The 25,207-nt window shown below is 43.4% G+C and overlaps 1 protein-coding gene across 3 annotated transcripts in view; it reads right to left on the bottom strand.

Annotated features, from left to right (window-relative positions):
* SLAIN2 (SLAIN motif family member 2) overlaps positions 1–5,334 on the bottom strand; it is a 38,189-nt gene extending 32,855 nt beyond the window's left edge. The window contains exon 1 of one of the 3 annotated variants that reach the window (XM_080404122.1): positions 955–5,334. In XM_080404122.1, the coding sequence (XP_080260248.1) occupies positions 955–1,310 (356 nt within the window). In that variant the 5' untranslated portion in view covers positions 1,311–5,334. The remainder of the gene's footprint in view (positions 1–954) is intronic. The other 2 variants (XM_080404120.1, XM_080404121.1) reach the window with 2 other exon arrangements.
* Between the last annotated feature and the right edge of the window lie 19,873 nt (positions 5,335–25,207).

Genomic DNA, 25,207 nt, shown 5'->3' with positions numbered 1-25,207 from the left:
GCATTTGTTTGTTTTGGCTTTTTAATTTGCCTGTATGTTCACTCCCAAAGACCTTTGTAGGTGAACCTATAACCAGTTCTGTCCCAAGCCAGACTGCTTTTGTTACTTTTCCTCCCTGTACACGCTTCCCTTGCATTTATCTGTTGACACTGTGCTCCTCCCCACTATTCCTCCTGCATTTAACAGCCATAGGAAGCATCAAAAAGACAGCATCATGTTTAGAGAAGGCAAACTGAATCTCAGTAGGAGCTCATCCAAATATAATAAGAGCAAGGTGAACAGCCATCCACAGGTGTTTCTGCTGGAGCAGCAGGGTAAGTAGTCCACTTAAAAAGAGAGGAACACTTAGGGTAAACCGTGGTCCTACACAGTTAGCAGTAACTGAAAACACCTAAAGACAACACATTTGTGAGATGAAAGAGTATGTTACATTCCCTGTCTTCACAGCTGAAAGAAATCAAGAACTTAAAATATATTAAGAAGTATAATAGTACTTGCGGGCTAATACTGCGCTACCCCAGAAATTTCCCACAAGTTTCCCAATGCCTCCACACCACCCGAACTTGCGAAAACACTGACAACTGATTCCCTGGCAGAACGCGAGCCTGCTTTGGTGGCCAAGTGACCCGATGCAATACTCTCACGGCGGCCGAACAAAAGCACGGAGCTGCAGGCCGCCAGGGAGGCGCGAAGCGATGTGCGGAACCAAAGCAGCCCTCCCCGGCAGGCTGCGGCGCCTCTCGGGGGGCGAACCCCTCCACACTGCCCACGGGCGAGGCTGCCGCCCCGCACAAAGCCCCGAGCCACCTCCGGCACCAGGCGCGTCTGGAAACGGTCCCTGCCTCCCGGGGACGGCGCGGCAAGGGGAGGACGGTGCCTTCCCCCGTCTGCCGGCGGCGGGGACCGGCGGCGAGGGGCTCCCCCACCCCTTCCCCACCCCGGCCGCTTCCTCACCAGCCGGTCTCGTCCTCGTCGCAGCCGGCCAACAGCTCCAGGTCCTCCGGCCTGAGCAGCGCCGCGTCGTCCAGGAGGCCGCTGCCCTCCTCGCCGGCCGCGCCGCCGCCGGGCTCGTCGGGGGGCGGCCGCCGGGCGGCGGCCCTGGGGCTGAGGCAGCGGCCGTCGGGCGAGGAGGCAGCGGGGGGCGACGGGGAGGGCCCGCTGCCCAGCAGGCGCTTGGGGCTGGCGGGGGCGGCGGGCAAGGCGCTGTGGCGGCTGCGGAGCTGCTCGTTTTGCTTCTCCAGCTTCTTCACCAGCTCCTGCAGCTTCCGCACCTCCGCGTCCGCGTTCACGCCCGAGCCGACGTCCTCCATGGCGCCGGCCGGCAGAGGGGCGGCTGCGCGGGGAAGAGCGGCCGCGCCGCCCCGTCTACATGGCCGGGCGGCCCACGCCGGGGGAGGGCTGGGGCGGGGCAGAGCGGGGCGGGCCGCGGGCGCTGCTAGTCCCGCCGCCACCGCCTCAGCAGCGCCAGCGGCTGGGGAGGGAAGGGGCGGAAGACGCACATCCGGCCGCCGCCGCCATCTTACCGCCTCCCCGGGCCCGCTCCCCCGCCCGACGTCCTGTGCGTCACCCGGAAGCGTCGCCGCTCGCTCCTCCCCGGTTGGGGCGGGATGATGTTGCCGGGGTTGGGGCGGGCGCGGGGCGCGGGTGCTCTGCTGCTCGCGGTCCCGTCAGGGGAGGCTGGGCCTGGGGGGTTCCCTCGGCAGCCCCGCTCCGGAGAGGGCGGCCTGGGCAGGCCTGGCTTCCCCTTCAGTGCCGGCCCGTCCCGTCTCTTGAGGGCCACAGGTCCCAGAGTTGTATGGGAAGCCCCGGGACACCTTCCTCAAGCGCTCGAATCCTCTAAAGGCGTGTGAGGTGTGCCTCTGGTCCAAGGCCCTTGCCATGGTCTTGGGCCCTCAGTGTGTGACAGGCACATGAATTGTTCCCTGAATATCACTTGACCCTTTCAGGTTGTGTAAATATTTATAAATACAAAAAGTGACATGAAATTGCCATCTACAAGAAGACACTTAGCGCCTTTAGGTTTAAGGAATTAGTTGGGCTTGGGGGTTTGTGTCTTCAAACTTAAATTTGCTGGCATCATAGGAATGCTTTGGCCCCTGCTTCCCCATGCCACTGCGACAGTGCCCTTACTGCCATCCCTTCACCATTACTGTCCTCTTTCCAAGCTCCATCTACTCAACAGCTTCACTTCAGAGCCTGCATTTGCTGGGGAGGGGAAGAACACCAGCAGGTGGGCTGGAGGAGGACTGGAGTCTGCAGGGAAAGACGCTGCAGAGAGGAGGAGTGTTTACCAGGCTCAGGGAGGGAAGAAGGGAAACAAGACCGGGGTGGTCAGACTGTGGGGTGTGCTGAGAAGGTGCAAAGCTTGGGGGGCAGTAACTGCCATGCGAATGCGTTTGGGTTGTGTTGGGTATGGTGCATGGACTGCTGGGGTGTTGAGGCTGCCAGACACAAGTCTACAGCATTCTTGTGTATAGGGACAAGGATGCGGTTGCTTCCTTGCCTTATGCAATACTCTCCCCTTACACATTCAAAGATTACATTAGCTTTTCACGTGCAGCATTATTTCAGAGTTTATGTTGGGATGGTTATCCACTGTTACTCTTGGGTCCTTGCCGGAATCCAGGCCTTTGATCCATAAATACAATTTATGTCATTGTTTCCTCCAAACCAATATCACCTTAGGTGTTTAACTGTATTAAAATACTTCTGGGCTGGTATCTTTTAATAAAGCAGTTTTAATTACTCTTAAGGTAATGTCTTCATTATCTGCTAGCAGAACAAACTTTTCATCATCAGCAGCAAACTTTACAACAGATTTTGTATAACTGTTGTTAACTATAAAACTATTAAACCATTTTGGCCCATGAGCTGAGACTATTGGGACCCTGCTCACTGATACCACATTAATAACCATCAATGTCAACCCTTGGAGACTGGTCTGTAAACCAGTTTGTAAATCCAGCTCATTATCTCTTAAGTCTGTACCAAGTCAAGTGCCTTAAGGCACTACATTTGGTACAAAGTCAGGTGCCTTAAGGGATTCCTGGTATATTCTGTGAGCACAGTTACTTTATTAACAGAACTTACAGTCCTCCAAAAGGCAAGCAAAACAATAAGAAGGTTTTTGACAATGAGGATCTTCTGTGACACTGACACTTTCAATGACACTGCTGACAATTTAGTGACTGGTAGGTATAATAGTGATCTTAACCTATGCAGGGAAGTTTATTCCAGCTTAGAATATTTATAGCAGGACCACAGAATATAGCTTCCTTATTCTTTAATTATCCTTCGTCTAAATGTCAGTGGCAAGATAAACCTTCAGTCACTTGTTTTAATCATGCTTTTATAATTGCAATACGAGTTTGGTCTTTTCTGTCCTGCAGCTGCTGGGATCAGGATGGGACTGGTGGCTGATGCTGGGAGCAGGAGAGAGTGTGAAGTGGGGCTAGGATGAAGGGCTCTGCCAGGAGACACAGGCAGACAGCACAGAGAAGGACCAGGACCAGAAAAAGCCCCAGGCTCCTGGGAGATGCTGAGTCAAACTGCAGCTGTTCACGGTGATTATGTCATGTTTAGGGGCCTGTGTGAGGTAACGGGGCAGCTCTGAGAGCCCCCGAGGGGTCTGTGTGCTGCCTGCATCCTGCCTCTCTCCTTCCTCTTCCCTCTCTCTCTTTCACGAGCCTCTTTTATGGTCTGTCTGTTCCCTACATTCCCTACCCCAACTTACTGTCCCTCGCTGACACCATTGCTTTCCTGCCAGCAGCTCCAGCAGTTATTTCTCCATACAAGGTACACGCCCCATAGATGTGTGGAAGGGGAGGAGGGGGAGTAAAGTGAGAAAAGTTTGAGAACTGCTGAATCATCTGCTATTTTTTCGAAGAATGAAGGTAATTGACATGAACTAAAGGAGTCAGTCACTGGTTAGTAGTCACCACAGGCTGTGCTTGAATAGCAAGGACCATGATCCTGCTTTCTCATTCACTCTTGTGCTGCAAGTGCCCTTCTCATGTTTCTGAGGAGCATCAAGGCTTGGACTAGAAGCCTCCCATTAAATATCATGTCAATAATGGCCTTTCATGAGTTTCTCGGTCATCAGAATCCAAGCCTGCACCAGTCAGGTGTGACAGACCACACCTGAGCAGAGGTCCCTGGATGATTATACACAAATAGCATTGAATGATAGTAATGCCACAAAAATGAAATCTCGACTGTGTCGCAAGAGCAAGAGAAATTCCTCTGCAAGTGAAATTAGACATGTTACAGATTTTTTCTGAGTAGCTGCAGTTCATGCCCATGCTGTCTTTTCCACACACATGGAGAGAGAAAGGGAAAGCAGCATTTCCGCAGCAGTATTTGCCAGGTATCAGTACCTGCATGGGTACTTCTCTGACTTTGGGCAGGTTCTTAACTCATGTGATGAAAGGAAATAAGGGGCAATCCCTCCAAAGGAAAAGGAGCCTGAACGAAGCTTCCGTATCACTCAATTCAGCATACATCCCTCTGACAAGTGGTTCCTGAGAAAACGGCCACCAGGAGTCTTGTTTTGGTGGCCTTTGAGCTCTAACATGGACAACTCCGTGGTTAGTTTCTCACAGCTGTAATTCACTGCATTGTTGGGTTTACATCTGGCTGAACTCAGAATCTGACTTTAAAACTTGTATTTCAGTTGTCATCTGGGAGAACAAAAGATCCCTCAGGGGGAAGAATACATGAAGATGGGCAGATGTGTGTTGGGAAAGTCAACATTTTAACTTCATGCCTGGGAAACTAGACTGGTTTTCGAGTAGCCTTGTTTAGTCTCCTGTAGAAGGTTCTTGCCTGCCAGACTTCTCCAAGGAGGTCTTCAGCAGGCCCACAGGTGTTTGTGTTAGGCAGTGTTTACTTAAACCTTTGACAAAATAGAAAGTATCATTTGTCATTACAATGTATAGTATGTGCAAACATTGCATACACAGTGGAATAATGTCCCTTTTATAATATGTCCCTTTCAGAATTAATTTCAAAACTGTTCAGCTGGTTCTACTGAAAGAACCAACACTGTAACTTCAATTATTTATTAAAGAGACCTCTATGTATATCCAGCCTCATCGCTGGTGAGAAAACACAGCCCTTTATAATAGATATAGGTTATTTGGAAATTCAAAAATACATGTCTCTGCACACATCTTAAGTAACTGTTCTCTAGAAACTGAACAGCAGTGAGCTCTATAAAGGCATCCATGTGTAAATACACTTAAAAGTCTTTATAAATAATTTGAAAAAGGTGTTTACTACTGACACCATCATGGGTGAGAGAAAGACCCACATTCAGTACACTCATCTTCTTATGAAGTTACAAGCCTACCTGAAGGGCAGGCAAGATTCCAGCTAAGTTCTGCCATTGAAAGTACATCTGTCTTTGGTATAATCAGGTATACAATGTAGCTCTTTGGCACAAATTTAGATGCCTTTTCTTCTTCTGCACAGAAAAAAAAAAGATGTTAACATTTTCACCACAACCATCTTTAAAGATGTATTTTATGCTTCAAAGCTGGAGCAAGTGCAATTCTAGGATACTGCACAAACAGATTCCTAATGAGTCTGGTGTTCATGGCATACCACATAGCTAGAAAATGTATGAATAAGTATGTGCTTCAATCTTTATAATTAGTATAATTAATTTACTGATGAGTCTTTTCAAAGATTATCATCACAACTGAGTATTGTAATAAATCTTTTGTATCACAGACTGGCTGAGGTCGGAAGGCAGCTCTGGAAGCCACGTGATCCAAGCCCCCTGCTCAAGCAGGGCCACTGAGAGCCCAGGACTACCTGCAAATGGCTTTTGAATATCTCCAAGGATGGAGACCCCACAACCTTTCTGGGCAACACTGCTTGGTCACCCTCACAGTAAAAAAAAGAATTGTTTCCTGATGTTCAGACAGAGCCTCCTGTGTTGCAGTTTGTGCCCACTGCCTTTGGTCCTGTCACTGGGCACCACTGAAAAGAGCCTGGCTCTGTCCTCTTTGCACCCTCCCTTTGGGTGTTTATGTATAAGACCCCCCTGTACCTTCTCTGCTCTAGGCTAAACAGTCCCAGCTCTCACAGCCTTTCCTCATAGAAGAAATGCTCCAGTCCCTTCATCATCTTTGTGGCCCTTTTCTGGACTCTCTCTAGCAGCTCCATGTATGTCTTGTTCCGAGGAGCCCAAACCTGGACACAGTACTTCAGGTGTGACCTCACCGATGCTGAGTAGATGGGAAGGATCACCTCCTTTGACCTGCTGGCAATACTTTCTCTAATGCAGACCAGGGTACCATTAGCTTTCTTTGCAGCAAGGGTATATTGATGGCTCATGTTCAGCTTGGGAAACGTGAAGAAGAAAGACAGGGACAGACTTTTTAGTAGCATCTGTAGCAATAGGACAAAGGGTAATGATTTTAAACTAAGAGATGGTAAACTTAGATTAGTTATTAGGAAGAAATTCTTTACTGTGAGGGTGGTGAGACACTGAAACAGGTTGGCCAGAGCAGCTGTGGATGCCCCATCCCTGGCAGTGTTCAAGGCCAGGCTGAATGGGGCTTTGAGCAGCCTGGCCTAGTGGAAAGTGTCCCTGCCCATGGCAGGGGGGTTGGAACTAGGTGATGTTTAAGGCTGCTTCCAACCCCAACCATTCTACAATTCTGTGATTCTATGATTGGTGTCCACCAGAACCCCAGGTCCTTTCTGCCCAGCTGCTTTCCAGCATACACTGGTGTATGTTCCTTCCCAGGTGCAGGACTTCGCACTTCTCCTGGCTGAAGTTCACAATGTCCCTGTCAGCCCATATCTGCAGCCTGTTGAGGTCCCTCTGGATGGCGGGACGACCTTGTGGCCTATCAGCCACTCCTCTCAATTTTGCAAACTTGCTGAGGGTGCCCTCTGCCCCTTCATCCAGGTTATTGATGAAGATGTTGAACAGGACCGGACCCAGTATTGACCCCTCGGGTACAGCACTAGTTACTGGCCTCCAACTAGACTTTGTGCTACTGACAACCACCTTCTGTGCCCAGACCACTGCAGACACCCCACATAATATTTGAATATTCACAGTAGGTTCATCATCATGGTATCTGAGTACATGCCACAGATTTAAGATCTTTTGCTTCTTGCATTTTTTACATATCTACATGTACAGTTCATTAACAAATGCAAAATCAGTTATGTCATGCAGTTAGCTACCAGTATTTCATGTTCATCGATCACTTGGAAATAAATTAATTGCTTTGTAGAAAACTGCTGAGCTCAACATACATAAAATGCTGTGGTGAGATCGAAGTGACTCAGAACACTGAGAAAGGATTTTCTGTTGTCAAGAAGATTCATGATTTGTGTTCATTTGCAAACCGGTGATTTCATTCACTTGGGTAATGTTTAGTGAAACCTTACATGTCTCCACCCCTATGAAGCAATTTTCTGTTCTAATAGTCAAAGAAAGCTTCTAAATTTACTGAGAGCTCTCTTGACATGCCTTTATTAACAAGCCAGTGCTGGAAGGGAAAAGATTTCATTGCGCTCAATAAGTTTTAAAACAAGTTTTCCCTATGCACCTTTTTAACAGGAAAAAGCAGCAGATGTTCTTCAGAATGCAAAATAATTGAACAATTTTCAAACATGTAAGTTTGAAAATGCATGCACACTGGAAAAGCTAGTATGTTTTAAATACCTTTTTGGTTAGATTTTCATGAAGATTTGTAACTGAAAGGGGGAGAGAAGGTATACAGATAGCATAGACCAAACTTTGCACTTAAATTAGGTTTATGTTCTGTTGATTCATTAATGACTTGTATGTAACAAGGAAGTGCTTCTGTCTGAAGAAAATATGCTAACACTGACAAAAATAATAAAGATTTACAATCAAGAAAAGAAGATGTGTGACTAGTTTTAAAGGTGGTTGTAGCAATAGAAATGTTGTATGCAAACAAAAGAATTACCCCTAAAGCCTAAGATATTACCTCCATACTCGAGCCTGGAGAGAAAACGAGAATACGTTATTTGCGTAATGGCGTGTGGCTGTATTGTTAAATACTACAGCATAATGCAGCTTCAACTTTTGCTGGTTTTTCCCTCCCCTTTTCTGTTCTGTTTGGAGAAAACATGTGGCTGTTTCGCACCGTACAGAAAGTACCTGTCGCCATCTAGTGACACGGCGTTGCGCCTGGGTCGGAATGGGGCCCTTAAGCCGAACCTTCCTAGGGGAGGTTGGGCACCAGCGCTCTCGCCAGCCTCTTCCAGGGGACTTGAGGTCATCAGGCCTCAGTCACCGCTGTGGTGGCTCAGGGCGCACTCCTGAGGAGGTGTCCCAGAGATGGTACCGGTGTGCGCAGAGAGTTTCTGCTGGGACAGCTCTTGCTGTTCCTGTCCTGTGGGGAGATAGTGCAGGTATGTGCACTTTAGTCTCTGCGCTGACAATTCACTGCCCAGATCTTGGGAACACTTGAAGAAGAACCCCACTCATTCCACTGTGGAACAAATTGCTTGTATTTGGAGGATGCCATAAAGTAAATCTTATGATGTACCAGCCTCAACACTTACCGATCGTCTTCAACATCAGTCTTATTTATCACGGTGTCATGATTTTTTACTTCTGGATTCTTGTATGGTAATTTTTTTTAATGCATCAAATGAAAGCTGATTTTACCCAACAGTGATAAAACAACAAATAATGCATAGGACTGAGCAAAACATTCCTGATTGTTATAAATGAAATCAATTTTATTTGGGTTCAATCAATTTAGGCTGAGAAACAATAAGCAAAACAGCGCTGGGTGCGCGGAGAGCTCCCTTAGCTCCACCACACGCACAGAGTTCTGAAAACAGCATCTTTTATACCAGCATCTTGACCAATCTCTTCTCACCGGATAATCGTCCTGCTCTTCCTCCACTGGGTCATCTGTGTTACTAGGGTACACTTCTCCTCCTATTGGGTCTTCTTTGGCATGCTTTTGAGAGTCTCAGGGTCTTCGTCTCTTTGGCGCGCTTTCCTAAGTAGCGCTTGCCTCTGCTCCAGGCGGAGTTTTCTAAGAAGTGGTTACATTGTTTTAAAGGAGAAGCACATTCGCCAATTCATTACAATTGTGATACAGGTCACAGTGGTCACAAATTATTTTACATTCACACAAGGTACAACAATTACACTTGCCATACCATATCCTATTTTGACATGAATCATGCCTATGTTTTCCACATGATTACATTGCTGCTTTTCCTAGTGCCCTTCATTCTATGGTCTCCTGCTGCTCAGTTAAACTACCTAGCTCCAGGGAGAAGCCTGTCAGCAAGGATGAGCAAAAGCTTTTCAGGGAAATCAAAAGAAAATTCAAATTAATTTGTTTTCCAGAGCATGTTTCTCAGTGCATGATTAAATGCATACCTTCTTGCACAAGTCCGTAAGAAGAACCGTCATTAGATTGCCCACTGCAAGAATATTATAGGGTTGTGAATGACAGGCAAATTGGGAAAATATTATATAGAAACCACAACAGATTATGAAGCAGGCTGTGCAAGGAGGGAGGACTCCCTAGAAGGGGTTGCAGGGTTGCTGACAAACGGCCCTCTCATGTTAGCTCTCAGCAAAGTCACAGGAAAATACTCTGGTCTTGAAATGGCAGGTCACTCACTATAAGTCAGTAGGCTTGATGCAGTTTTTAGGTGGATCTGGATGAACAATTTGGTGGTAAAAACTTCAAGACAATTTTTTTTTATTATTTTCCTATGGAGTTATTTTCTTCCCTTCTAATATTATCACAGCATTCAGCAAGCAGACTGAATAACTGGATTATTATTTTTTTTTAGTGATGACTTATTGACTGCAACTCATCTTCCAAATTATACAGTACAAATAATCTCATTTATTTTCCAGTGCTTCTAGTTTACAGACATTTTAAAGACTATTAAACATTAAAATGTTAAAAAAAAAGAAACTGATAAAATGGTCTGTTTCATTATCCATGCCCCTGCTTTATATTTACTCTGTTTCTTTAATTATCCCCTTTAGATTTTAAGATCTTTGGTTAGAGCAATCATTGGACTTTTGTTTACCAAATGCTTCATTTTTTACTAGTAAACCTAATAGTACCACTCAATGGAAAGCCAAGCTCTGCTGAATATAAGTAGCTGAAATATGAATTTAAAAATATTAGTGCTACTCAGCTGATTTGAAGTACGAGCACATATTAAGCCGGAATGGTTCAGTCAGGTAACTGTGGAAGACAAATGGAGTTCCTTTAAGCCAGTGCTCCAGAAATTACCTTAAGCACATATCCCAAAGGGAAAAATTATAGGAAAAAACTCTACTCACAACTAACTGATAAACTCTTAATATTATGTATAAAGAGCGAGTCTACAAGGAACAGAAAAAGAAAAAAAAAATGTCTTGCCAGACAGAAGGCATATAGAAAGGTGAAAATGTCAAAAGTCGAGTTTAGGTAAAGGCTGCAAAAGAAATTCAATCAAATAATAAAAGGTACCTTTGCCATATAAACAATAAAAATGAAGGGGATACCTTATAAAACATAGATGTGGTTGCAATTAAAGATAAATTAAGTCCTGCCCCAAACAACTTGAATATTTGGCTCAGCGTCAGTAATGATAGTGCTACAGTACACAGGGGCAAAACCAATGATGCTCATGAGAATGGGTGTGGAAAGAGAAATTGTCATATGCAAGGTAAAACTAAAGGGCAGAGAGCTCAGCTCTCAGGGAGGCCCAGCACCTGAGATAATAAAGCCAGTGGAAAGAGTTTTGATGCATTTACTAAACCAGATGGCAATACCATGTCATTAAAAAAATGAAAAATGAAGGAGCGATCTTTAAGGAGAAAAGTGATCCACAAAAGTGTGTTAGGATGATCTCAATTGCCTACAAGGGCTCAACATTTTGTGAAAGAAATAGAGATACAAAAGTACATAAAAACGGGAGAAATAGTTACAAAAGATAGATTGTGTCAGATTAACTTGGTATTTTTCTTTCCTAAAATACATGATGTTTTTAGAGAATGAAATTGCAATAAAGCAAATCCATATACATTTCAGTAAAGTGACTGACATGGTGTTACGTGGAAATCGGTGTGATGATGCAGGAAAATCAGAGAGAAGAAATCAGCTGAAGGGCAGCAGCAATGGCTATACTTACAGGAGACTGCTCAGGCTATAGTGAGATGATTTGTGTAACTGTGGATTAGGGATTGACTGCATTTATCATTTCTGTTAATGATTATCTCCAAAGAATAGAAACAATTCATGAAATATATTGGTGACAGAAAGAAGATATCTGGCACACGCAGTAGACTGAACTGCCATAAAGCAAGGGCTCAGTTAACAGAAGTCTAATGCTGCAAAGGCAAGGGACTTAAAGACTAGGAAGAATTTCTTTACTAAATACAGGTCTACCGGCTGCTGACAAAAGATAAAGGGACAGGCCTGGCTGCTTTAGTCAATTGTCCATCACAGGATATCTAAAGACCACTATTGCCGCACCATCCTGAAAAATGAAAACACATCTAAATAACGATATAATAACTATATAATATATATTATATATAAATATATAATAAATAACTATATAAACCACATCTAAATAACTATATAATAATTATATAATAGTTATTTACGTCTAAATAACTAAATAACTATATAACTAAATAACTATAGGTGCTGTTTTTCAAGCACGTTAAAGGGAAATGCTTATGCAACCATATAAGCCAGGATGTTTATGGAGAGTACTCTGAACAACTCTGTCACAGTGAAGAAAGATTAATACATACTGGGAGAAGTTCAGGAAAGAAGACCTTAAATTGGCCAAGGAAATACTGATATCTTCGGTATAGGCCAGAAAGTGTCTTGTTTAGCTCAACCAGATGCGGTTTCAGAGGGTAGCAATGGTAAACACTGGGAAGGAAGACCTATGCAAGTCAAAGGGCACTACCCTGGGAACAAATGAGTATAAACTAGCTACCACTGAATCTAAACTGATAATAGACTCATCACCACCAGATAATCTAGAGTTGTTCATTACTGAGGGGACTGGAGGCAAACAGCTGTTTTCCATCTAGAGTCAGCTACCCTTGTCTGTGGTCCGTGCTTGTGGGGTTGCTGTGATAATGGAGGTGGGAAGGATTTGAGTTCTGAGTCCCATGTTTTCCAGCTTCCTCCACATTCAAGTTGTAGCTCTATACAGTCTGAACATTCCCAATACAAGCAATACATTAACAAGCAATACATTGGTGCACATGCTTAACTTTAAACACAAGATTGGTCCCATCAGTTCTTCAGGTTGCAGGGGAAAACCTGAACCATGAGAAAAGAGGGATGTATAATGGAACCTCTTATTTAAATTCAGGCAAGGCAGCCACTACAAGCTTAACAGAAGGAAAGATTTAGCTGCATTTTGTAAATCAAATTTAATTCACTGCTGTGTAAATACATTAGTGCATACAGATGAAGAATAGATATACTATAACTAAAAACTTATCTCAATTTACTCCTTATTAAATCAGTTGGAATTAAAAGCTTGCAGCATCAAGGCTCCTCTGGTCCTTTTGTAGCTCAGGGAAGTTGCAAACTTACAGATTCAGTTTTGGTTTTTGTTAATGTGTGTGGTAACTATTAGTGTGCTAGTACACATAGCATGTTGCAACTGTCCACTGACATGTACCTTTTTACATATCTTTTTAAATATATAATTGTATATTTATGTATTTGACTTCAATCAAAATGCTATGCTGAGGTGTTATAACATGGTAAGTAATGCAGCAATAGAACTGTTCTATCTTGTTGCCAGGTAGAATATCAACTTTTTATAATCCTTTTAAATGATATTTCTCTACCAAAATTAAAATAAAGAAATAATATCTGAACATGTAGTTACCACCACAGAAAATCCTTTTATTGAGGGCTTGACAATAACAAGGGCAACACAACATGTACATTTTATTAGAAGTTACCTTATGTATGAATCCTTCTCTGTAAATGTCCCTGGCCCCTTGCAGTATTGTACTCTGTACACACACAATTTAACTGATTTTATCATCTCAGCTTGAAACAATTTTTGGAGTGTGCCAGTGAGCTGTGACCTTCTAAATGTCTTTGTTGCTTGGTGGAAAGGCTGAGTCACTCATTGTGAGGGATTTGTGGAGGATGCAAAATCAAAAGATTAGATGGGACACATTCAGCCCAGGTGTGGCTGCAGTCAGTGGTGCTCTAGACCTAAATATGAAACAAGATTAGGCTTCCTCCAAGAGAATGAAGCCACCTTGGACTGAGCCACTGCGGTAACACTATCTTTCCCCATCACAACCAAGCCCCCATGGTAGGATGCTGGTGTCTGGTGCAACAAGACACATTTTGCACTTCCTTTATAACAGGTCTGAGCCTGTTCCATTGCTGCACATTTATTTAAGTACAGAAAGAAGCCCTACATAAAAGCTAAGCTATATTTAGACCTTAAAAGATGTGCCAAAATGACAAAAGTCAACCCTTGGTGGAAAGTTCAGAGTAAAAAGAAAATTCAAAGGCCTCTTATTTTTAACCAAGAATGTAGCAGTTTGTCTCGATTTCCCAGCTCAAACAATGTGGCAGGCTGGCGAGAGTGAGATATTTTCTATGGGCTCAGTTCCTACTATTGTTTACAAGCCAAATGTGAGGCTAGATAGTAATGGGTCAGCCCACTCATAGTCATGGCACAGGCATCTCTTACTAGTGACATGCCTGTGTATTAGAACAAAGAAACACATGAAGGCGAGGGACTTACAGTCGTCTTCCTTTCTCATAAACATTTTGGCAAGAAAATTTTGAGAAAAACATTAGGGCTGCTCCAGAGAATTCTATTATTATTTTTTAAAACTGCTTTTAGTGCTCATCACAACTGATTTTTCTGAAGAGTTAAATATCTAAGCAGTGATAGCTAAACAGTTCTCTGAAAATACTGGATTAATGATAGAATCCAATGGAGCATAGCAGGTACTAATTTGTCAGGAGTAGGATTATTGTCTGCTGTTCATATTGTTGTATTTCTGCAGTTCAAACTGATGAACCAAATCGCATTGTTTTAACTTGTTTTTCAATAATGTATAACAAATTTTGTGTGTGTGCGTGCGTGTGTGTATCTGTCTGTACGTGTACATATGCTTCTATTAAGCACCATATTTGCAGGCCATGTTGGATCTAAAAAACTGTTAGAAAGCTGGATTTCAAACAGAACAAGATAAGGCTTGGTCTTGGATTAAAAGATGTTGCAAGAAAGCAGGAATGAAGCATGAAGTAGAAATGCCCTCCTTATATCACTTCAGGCTCCCTAATTGCCCCTACACCTCAATTTTAAGAGCTTTTAGGAACAGTGAAGATGTAGGATTGTTTTCAGCAAGACTGTAGCTGTGGACATGACATTGCAAAGGATGCAACATTCACCTCCACTCAGCTTTGCTCACAGTGATGGAATTCATGGGGGGTTGCATTAGACCAAAAAAAAAAAAAAAAAAAAAAAAGTTGTATTTTCTGTCCCTACTTTATTTAACTGGTAAATATTACTTGAAAAGTGAACACAAGTTAAATAAAGCCTTTTAACATGAAGTTACTAATTCTTTAATAACAAAACAAATACTATTTGCTGCAACTCTTGAAAATACGTAACATTAATGGCTGTCAATGAAGATGGGACAAATGGGGTTTAGAGTGAGTGCAGGATGTCAAGTTCACTGTAGAATAGATTCAGGTATCATCATCACAGTGGATTTACTCTGAACTGTTGTTACTGGGGTGCCAGCCTGACAAGGGCATAAATTAAGGTCATGTGGCAAAATGCTTGGACTGAAGGCTGCTGTCATACTACTGATTGCATTTGTTGAAGTGGACTTACAAAGTCAACCAGATGCATGATATATTTTATTCTCTACTTTGTAGTTGTGTTAGGGGATCCCAAATACACTAAAGCTCCATAAGCAAAGCCATAGTCTGATCTGCGTGTATATTCAGGAAAATCTCACTAGGAATGTATCTACAACAATGTCACCACAATCAGGATCTGAACTTCTCTTAAGGATTAGGGTTTTGGCATGATAGCCTTCTAATCAAAGTGGTTTAGCTACGCCGTCTAATGAAATCAGTGTAACATGGTTATGTAACACAGTGGTACAAACTGAAGATAAATAGAAGAATATTCTTTACTCCTGAGGGAGAAAAGTTATGTTTACATTTTTTTGCTTTGTTTTTTAAGCCTACACAGAGTCTTATGTGAGACTTTACGTACAAGCTAAAATTACACACTGACCACCTACTGCTCCATAGCATGTTCTAACTAAACAAACCACATCCTTACCAAAAATCTCATTTCAGTGTTTTTGCTATAAATTTGGTGTAACTCCACTAAAATCAGATGTGACATTCCAGTTTTGTTGAGCTCGGAACCTGTTCACTGTAGGACCCATACCCATGGATTAAATTTTGCTCTGCCACCTGTATCTGAAGGCTAAATTTGGTTTTGGATCCTAATGATTGCCTCTTCAGCTTACTTAGGCTTACTCTGTTTCCTTAGCAGCCGCACAAGCAGCTTCTAAACCACACGCCATGCCGTCACAGTGTCTGAGGCTGCCCCGCCGTGTCACCTAGCCACAATTTTTGCTCAGGGCTCCCAGTAGCTGCATGCTGCAGACAGCCCATGCTGCCTCCACACCGCTCTTAAGCTGGCAGGGCAGTGGTTTTCAAATCTAAAGATCCTTGCAGAGAGGATCCTACTGAATGAAGTTTGGCCCTGCTTGGTTACCTCCTGTGGGTCCTCTGTGGACTATCTAGAGGGCCAGGGATCACAAGCCGAAAACCACCGGAGCTGAGCAACCCAACACCCTAGTCCATATCCCTGCCTTTTCAGGCAGCTATTATTTGTATGGGTACTACCAAGGAACTTCAATGTGCTCCCCAGCACTACTGTGCTGATTCTTTACGTGGGGTAAAATGTGCAAATAAACGAAGAGTCTGTATTCTCTTCCATGTTATATACATACATGTTATCTTCTGCCATTTTATTACATTAGTACATCAAGTGACCACTCAAATCAGGTTGCACTGTACTGAAGGTAGGGACCAGGGAGCTATGGCAAATTGCACTGCAGCATTATACAGGAGCAGAGGGAAAGAGGAAAGACAGATTTGGCAAATGTGTGTGGTTATATGATTTTACCAAATGCTATGGTCAAGCAGGCCTACCACTTATTAAAGAAGTTTAGCAAAGTCTTTTGCAAATTTATGGGTCCAGTACCTTTAGAGTGGGGTAAGCATAGGTTTTTGAAGGCTAATTCAGGCTGATACACATTTATTTTACCTTTTGATTCTTCCTTGCAGGGTCTTGTGAATTTTACTCCTAACATATCAATCACCTGAACGTTTGGTAATGTATCTTCCCAGTTTCTTTTTCCTACATGGAGTTAGCATTCATTGCTTTATCACTCCTGCCTAGACTGTGGATATGAAAACCGCAAAATCTCAGGTGGCATAAGTCTGCATGCCAAAGGAAAATCTGGCACCAACAGGCAACAGTTAACATTCAAAGAAAAAAATTCATCATGGTAAAATCATCTGAAATCCACAGGAAGGTTATTCCCAGCTGGATCGTCATGGTAGGTCTTGGCCCTCCCCATTCCCAGTGTCCCAGCAGAGGCAGCCAGAACCTCCCACTCGGAGAAGCTGGCTGCCTAGTCCAGAAAGAAAAGTTTTTAGAGGGAACTCCTCAGAGGAGACAGTGATCATAGAAGGGACAAGTGATGCATATGATTAATTGCTGCTGTAGAGATCTAGATTATAACCACAGCACGTACAGATGTCCCATGTTATGCTGGGCAATTTTTCTAACCAAAAATGCTACAATATCCGAAGCACTGGCTCAAATCCCAGATTCTATGTGTTTCACTGCGGTTTCAAAACCCCTTGATATTTTGACTGTACTCTCCTGTAGTGACTACAGTATCCTGTAAGGTCTATGGGTTCAGGCCCTTGCCCTCAAGAAAAACCTAAGAGAGATCTTGCCAGCATGTTTGCAGTCAACACCTTAATGGCATCTTTTCAAGCAGGCTGGATGATCTGTATTTAGGAGCATCTTTCCTTGGGGTGGCATTTGTCTGTAAAAGCAGACACATTTTATCAGACATAACACACAGTTTATAGCACCATGCACCGATGTCTCAGCCTGTTGCTACGATGCTTTTGCTTCTTCACACAGCGCATGTCTCTTCAAAACTGTGGTACAGCCAGGATTTAAATGCCTCACATTTACTGCAGTGAAATACAACCCTGTGGCTGGCATTGAGTCGTCAACAGTGGGCTGGGAAGCAGGAAGGAGGTAAAAGCTGCTAAGAGTAAGGCCATTGGAGGCTCTCTAAGGATGGCTGAAGGAGACAGGATTTCTTCTTTTTCTGTTTGCATCTTTTGCTATTCTGCTATTTGGCTAATCCTATTTATGTTTGGCTATAGACTGTGAAAATGGAGAATGTTTAACTAGCAAATGGGTAAGTATCCCTTAAACTGGGCTAATAGCCCACATTTTTATTTACTGTTCTCCTATGGATGCACATTAGTGCTACAGAAATGCTCTTTGTTTCTCAGATCCCTTAAAATTTGTCCCAGAACACAGCCAATATTTACATTGTCTTTTTCTCTGAGTTATCTCTCATGGGCCATAAAACAGAGAGACCCTAACCTGCAAGGATTCAGAAGGACTCCAGAGGAAAGAAACAATAGTGACAGGGAAGCCTGTCCTTCCGTGGCCTGGGAGAGACCTATGTTCAGCCTGATCTGACTGTAGCAATGAAAGGGTGCATGTCTGATGACACCCCAGTTACCATCTTATTACCCCATTAATAAGGGCTGGTCAGACTTATAGTGTTTTCTCTTCTTCAGCCTATCCTTTTGTGGTCTCCCAGTGGGGCTTGCTGTTCTCAGAGGGCAGCTGAGTGAAGCCTGTCTTTTAGGACTTCCTCCAGCCAGCAATCTTTCTATGAATTTGCTTGCTTGCATTTTGCAATGTAGAAAAACTCTGATGACAATAGGTACTTCTGTATTGTAAGTATGTGGTCTATTCTCAGAAAAGCAAGCTCAGAGGGCTTTCATGCAGCCCAAAGAAGAAAGCTCACAGGGCTCTCCTGCAGCCCAGTCCAGACATCATCACTGCTGTCCCCCACCACGACGTGCTGGAGAACCTGTTCTTTGAATCAGTGGAAGACGGACAGCCAGACCTGAAGCTGAAAACAGCTTTTCTCCTTACTATAACCTGTTGATAATGAATTCAGAAGAGAAGGTTTTGGGTTTTTTTTCCAGGTAAGGATGTCCCTTTCTTTAAAAAAAAAGGGCATGGAACAACTTCGTGGTCTAGCCACTGTGGCCAGAAAGTTGCCTGTTGTTATGGTGGTAGAGGAAATACGCTGTCTGCAAAGAGGAAGCAGAGGGATAGGGGTTGTTCAATTGTTTGAATTGCTTAATGAGTAAAGTAGGTAAAAGTAGGTAAAAGTTACATTCAGCAACAGAAACAGTTTTCTCATCCTCATATCTAGGCAGGAGATTTCCTAAATATCCATTATGTAGATGTCTGGCATGTTTGGTGCTGACATGCCCAGATCACTTGATAACCACTGGCTCCTCAGAACATGATGGGATTAAATAATTGTAGCTGTAATCTAGCCCTGTATTGAAATCAGCTGTCCCCTCAAAAAGTAGGCCAGGTGACACATGTCCTTGCAGGCCTTTTTAATGATCATGGAGATGGGACTTGCCAATAAATAATTACCATGCCTCTTGTGTTTCCAGTTTTCATTTCTGGACCAGACTGGGAATCATAGATGCTGAAGCACAGCTATATTGGAAACGTATGCATGGACTCATTGAAATACAGCAGTCATGTGTTTCGTAGTTGGCACTGGCAAATACATCCCTCTCTGTAAAGGAAACATCTATTCCCTCAAAGACATGCAGTGCCTCTTAAATGTCACAGCTGAGTAGAGACCTCAGTGGAAAATGCAGCTGCTTCTGTCTCACTCCCTACTTTTCATGAATTTCAACCTATGGCAGTAGTAAGGGCTTTGGATGAAAACAGAAGGTTGATTGCTCTTTGTGGAAGACTGAGAAATAGGTCATGGGCTGTGCAAGGTGCAGATTAGTTGATGGTGGGGAAAGGGCTGGGATGATCTTGTTGAGTTACTGCAATGGTTTGTGGACAGGCAATAAATATTGCTGCAATAACTCACAGGTCTGTTGTAAAAATAGATTTATTTGTAGCTGTGAAAAGTAGGATCCATCCAGCCCAGCATCCTGCCTTCTATAGTGATCACAGATGGATAAACAGGGAAAAGCAAGAACAGGGCAAGCCTTTACGACACCTTCACGTAAATATTCCTCAAGAATATTTACAGAAGGCTTCCTGGATCTGTTGTGTTGTGTCTGTCTAGTGATTCTCAATAAATCCCTCTTCCAAGTGTCTCTCTTGAAACCCATATGATCTGCTTCATCTATAACATCATTTGAAAAGCGAAGAGTTCTACATATCTTCTGGCTGCTGCATGGTGAACCATGTCCTTTTGTTTGATTTCAGACTAGCTCTTACTGGCTTCTCACTGGAGAATGTCTAGCTCTTGAATCAGAAGAGACAGTGAACAGCAGATTCCTGTTCACCCTTTCCATCCCAAGCAAGATTTCTCTGACCTTTATAATACCCTCTTTACATCATTTCTCTTAAAGGCTGGAGATGATACATTCCACTCATTTTAGTGAGAGATGCCACAGAATATCCTATGAATATATCAAATATTTCCTCAGAGTAATCTTCAAAAAAATGCACAGAAAGAGAAAGCATAGGGGTGCCTGTGAGATATCTAAAGACTGAAGAATTAGTAACTTCATAAACCTCATCCTTTGAGAATGAGGAAGCAGATGAGTAGAGGGAAGCAGACAAAACAATGTGATTGTGTAATGAAATATTGCATCAGGATGTGCACACACAAAGATTCTGAAGTAAAATTACAGAAATTATCTTCATTTTGGTATTTCTGACTGTGAAACTTTAGCATATACGGATTTCCTGGGAGAAAGGGGAGAAGGACATAGCCTATTTTCCTCCTCTGTCAGGCACTACCAGGCTGTAATGGCCCTGCCTGCCCTCCCAGGGCCTCCCACCACCCTACCCATGGCCCAGGACTTCATTTCACCCCCCCAGGGCTCTCAGTCCCCAGGGCCACAGCAGTGCTGGTCTCCAGCTTTCCAGAGGCCAGCCCTGCCTGGCCATCACACCTGACTCGTGGGCTAATGCTGTGTGCTGATTTTGGCTCGAGTAGAGTTAATTTTCTTCATAGTAGCTGGTATGGGGCTGTGTTTTGGATTTGTGCTGGAAACAGTGCTGATACCACAGGGATGTTTTAGTTATTGCTGCACAGTGCTTGCATAAAGCCAAAGCTTCTTCTGCTCTTCACACCACTCCACCAGCAAGCAGGCTGGGGAGGCACAAGAAGTTGGGAGGGGACACAGCTGGGACATCTGACCCCAGTTGAACAAAGGGATATTCTGTACCATATGATGTCATGAGTATTTATATGCTGAGCAGCATATAAAGCTGGGGAAGAAGAAGGAAGGGAAGGGGACATTTGGAGTGATGGAGTTTGTCTTCCCAAGTAACTGTTTTGCGTGATGGAGCCCTGCTTTCCTGGGGATGGCTGAACACCTGCCTGCTGATGGGAAGTGGTGAATGAATGCTTTGTTTTGCTTTGATTGCATGTGTGGCTTTTACTTTACCTACTAAACTGCCTTTATCTCAACCCATGAGTTTTCTCACTTTTACTCTTCTATTCTCTTCCCCATCCCACTGTGGGGGAGTTAGTGAGTGGCTGTGTGGGGCTTAGTTGTCAGCTGGGGTTAAATCACGACACACTGGCTTGACCTTGGGCCTGCCCCATCATCACAGAGCTGCCTGGCAATTGCTAGACCTGTGACTTCCCAGCTTCACCTTGGATCTGTCTTATCCTCATTACCTTGCCTGATGATCTGGGCCCTGGTTGAACCTGGCTGCCCCCCAGCCCATGCTGCTTCCTAGCTGGGGTGGTGGGATGGAGCCTGGCAGAGAGGCCCTGTCCTGCTGTCCTCTTGGGGATCCCCCATGACTCCTGGACCCCAAGGAGAGTCCTCCACCTCATGTCCTGAAACACTTCCCATAAGCGTGGGCTGGTGCGGAACATGTGCTCTGTCACCTGATGTAGCAGAAACTCTGTGGGTTTTGAAGGATGAATGATGTGCCACTTATCTAAAGGATGATGTACTTATGTTTATCTAAAAGTTGGGAAACGTCCAAGGACCCTTATTGCTAACATGATGGATGTACTAATTGCTAAGTCCTTGGATCTGTCACCTTTAAAAAGGCTACCTGGTCCTATGTTCCTGTTGTTGATACAACGTGCCAAAGACAAGGACTTAAATCATGGTCACTAGTTTAGCGAGAGATGTAAATAACTTCCCGGAATTGTAATGAATATGTAAACGATTTCCTGGAATGTTAGTGAATAGGTATGAGTTGCTTGTATAAAGAGGGGACTGAAAAATCCCCTCAGTGTGTATGACTTTGGTGGAGAGATCCCCCATGCACGCAGCACTGCCGCATAAAGATAACATCTGCTCACTCGAATATTGGTGACTGATTCTTTAAATCAGTTTATCATTCCCTCAATACACATTGTGGCTGGATTAACCCACTCTTGGTATTTTTATAGACCACTAACTTAGCTAGGTAGGAAAAGAAGAGCAAAATCTTTATCTCTGTTTCACAGATAGGATCAAATAGAAACAAAACAACTTAAAAGGCTGGAATGGAAATAGTGTTTGTAAAATGCACAAACTGTGGAACACAGTGCTGGGGCATCAGCAAGTTCAGCAAGATTAAAAAGGAAGGTAGTTACATGGATAACAAGAATATCCAGAGTTTTAACAGCCAAAACTAAACTACAAATATCCTGCAAGGAAATTAAAGCTTATGCTTCTGAATTTAAGGAATTGTCTCACTGTGAGAGACTCATGAGACTTTACCTAAAGCTACAACTCCTCATCCTAGGACCTACCTACATCTTGGTTTTAGGTGCCAAGTGCTAGTCAATACTGGGGAGACAGCCTGAGCCAGCATGGAAATTCTGGGTGAGCTTTGCTGTTGGTTTCCCACCACAAAGCTGTAGAAGGTACTACCACAATGTGCCGCGATAAGGAACTCTAAGGGTATGCTTAAACTGGAAGGCATGTTAAGAAGAAATTAATCTTCTCTAGCTTCAAAAGTTAACAACAATGATGCACTAAATACCTGATCTAGTTGTCATGCCTTTAATGATTAGCTGAGAGGAGAAACCTGCCCATGGGCAACTAGTTTCATCCTACAATAAACAGATTAGATGAACTGGGCTCTGAAAATGCTGAATTCTCTCTTTGGAAGGAGTCTAGATGATAATTTCATGTACAGACATTCGTATTAAATGTGTGAACTTTAGTAAGATTAATGTAACTCCTTAAAATCTATCTGATTTAGCTGTAAACTAGTAAACTTCATTATTACTAGCTGTGAAAGTTAGCTGCTCTGTCAAGGTCTATTCACGTATTTATTATCCCCCTTCCCGGTGATCTTTTAGTATTTATTTTGCCCAGCTAGTCCATGTGACTACAAATCAGAAGGTAGCAATAATTTCAGGTGCATAATGGATGTGTTCGATCTCTCTTCTTTTTTTTTCCCTCAAAATCTTAAAAGTCCTTTCCTCCCATCTAATGGTAGGCATAAATGGTAGGTTTAAATGGTAGTCCTTCGATCACACTGGGCACAATATTTACATGTGCAAGATGCATTTCTCACTATTAAGCAACAGGTGAATTGTTCTGACATGTTCATTACTACCTGGCACCTTTAAAAAGCTTTGCCATAAGTTGCCTTACATAATATTTGTGTTGGTTATGATGCCTCTATACAAACTTCTTTTGGTGTTCCTTCAAATACTGCTCTCATCAAGCCTGGACCACGTGTTTACCTACCTATCCTCTGTTGCTCTTTGCTCTCTGATACTGGGATGGCCCAGATAATCTTTAATTGTTTGCATATGATGTGATTTGTTGCTGTACTCTTTGACAGTCATCATAACCAGCCATTTTTCTATTGTGACATTAAGCCTTCTGGTCATGTGAGCTTCTGGAGTCATGCTGACATTTGGACCTGTCAGCTCTCTGAGGATAGCTAAAAATTCAAGCAACTTTGCTGCCTGGATGTCAAAACACAGATATTTTTGTTTAAACTTTGATTTAAAACTTTATCACTAGTTTAAAAGGCATACTATAGCACTGCCTTAAAACCGATGATTTAGCAGCTGGCTCACAGGGAAGCAGGAGACAAAACATGGACCTGGATGAAGTTTGGCAGAACTTTGGTAGAGAATTACGATATTGATCTTACCCATTACCATGAATGTGAATGGTGTGCTCAGTGTCACCAAGTGTGGCAGAATCAAAAAACCACAGCACAAAGAGGTACCTGACTGAATTCTGCTGCCCAGCCCCCAGTTAAAATCTTCCCAAAAAATGCTGAAAGCATCTGTCAGCAAATCATAGCCTACCTTGCAAGCTGGTCTGCCAGAGAGCCCATGGCTCCCCCTGCTTCTTGGTTTCTCTTCTCCTAACAAATACTCAAATACTGTCCCTGTGGTTTTCAGTTATTTTGCTGGTCCCTCCATCCCCTTTCAAAACAACAACACGCACTGAAAGAAAGAATATTTTATGGTAGGTCTGTATTACACCCCACTGTTTAGAGTTATTTTCAGTGGTGCAATGGAATTATACCCCTGCACATCTCTCAAAAGTGGGGAACAGCTCTGGAGGAAGGAAAAGCAGCACGTTCGATGATACGGGAACTAGACAATGAAGAATGACTGCAATTTTTCTCTCATTCACAGGGCTCCCTCCTGAGACTGAAAAAACCTGTCGCTTGCCATCTCTGCCCATAGCAAGTGAGGGAAGAGAAATAAACAGAGGAAATGCTCTGTGACTGAATTTGCAGAAGCCTCTGAGAAATGAAGTAGGACTGGACAGGGTTGAAAAGGGTTTGACAGGCATGAAAAGGAGAAAGAGGAAGAGCCTCTCTGTGACCGAGGGACTGGTAGAGATGCTTCTCCCTGACCAGAAAGATTGCAGAGAAGGGGCTTTTTGGACTCAAGACCTTGCCCAAAAGAACAACATTGACTCCAAATAAGAACAGATATGGATCGTGAGATGATGAAGCATGAATAGGTGAACAGCTGCCATCCAACTTGTGTATTTTTTTTTTCTCTCTTTGGTACTTTATGCTACACGTGGGCCTGAAATTTTATCAGCCTCTCTTTCCTGATGTGGAGACTTCCTCCTAGAGAGGGGTGGTTTGCCACAAGAATTCTTCACTGCTGTTGCTTCCTTTGCAGTAGAGCAAAATCAACCGTTCTGGGAGTTGAGTGCCTTTAATCCAAGATGGAGCAAGATCACTATAGAATTTCAGTTTACTGAGTCCCCAGGGATTCACCAGGGAAGGGGCTCAGTTAACAAGTGCTCCTGCAGCCCAGATGTGGGATTGATGCTATGTTACCCCAATCCACAGGGGTTCTGAATTTCTAAGAGGAGGGAGAGAAAAGATGGAAACATCAAGTAACACCAAGCTTTTCTGGAAACAGAATCAAAGCCCTGAAACATCCTCTCATTTTTGCATTTCACATGTTTGCATAACATTTCTGCATGTGAAATTTTAGGGAAATTAAATAATTTCTGGTTCCAACTTGCTGCTTTTCCTGCAGAGTTGTTTTTTTTTTTTTAATCCTGAAGCCAAAACATTCCCCTGAATGGAAAGCTCAGCCCTCTCCTGGATGTAAAATTTATACAGATGTATAAAAGAAGCTTAATATTACATCAGGACATACTAGAAGCCCTGGTGATGGGCACTTTTAGATATTTATGAAGTACAGAAAGAAAACAAAACCCTTCTTGCAAAATGAAAACTCCTTCCCCACGTAATTCTGAAAACCCTGGCACTGTGCAGGCATGTCTCTCAAATTGAAATCACACGACTTGTTCTGTTCAAGAGTGAAGGCATTCCAGCCATGAGCAACCCAAACTGTGCAGCAGAAATCCAAATGTACAGTGCTGGCCAGCTCACCAAGCCATGAGAAGCCACACAGAAC

The sequence above is a fragment of the Falco punctatus genome (assembly GCF_963210335.1).
Source record: "Falco punctatus genome assembly, chromosome: 1".
NCBI lineage: Eukaryota > Metazoa > Chordata > Aves > Falconiformes > Falconidae > Falco > Falco punctatus.
The sequence above is the reverse complement of the archived record's forward strand: the minus strand, read 5'-3'. Positions and strand labels throughout refer to the sequence as shown.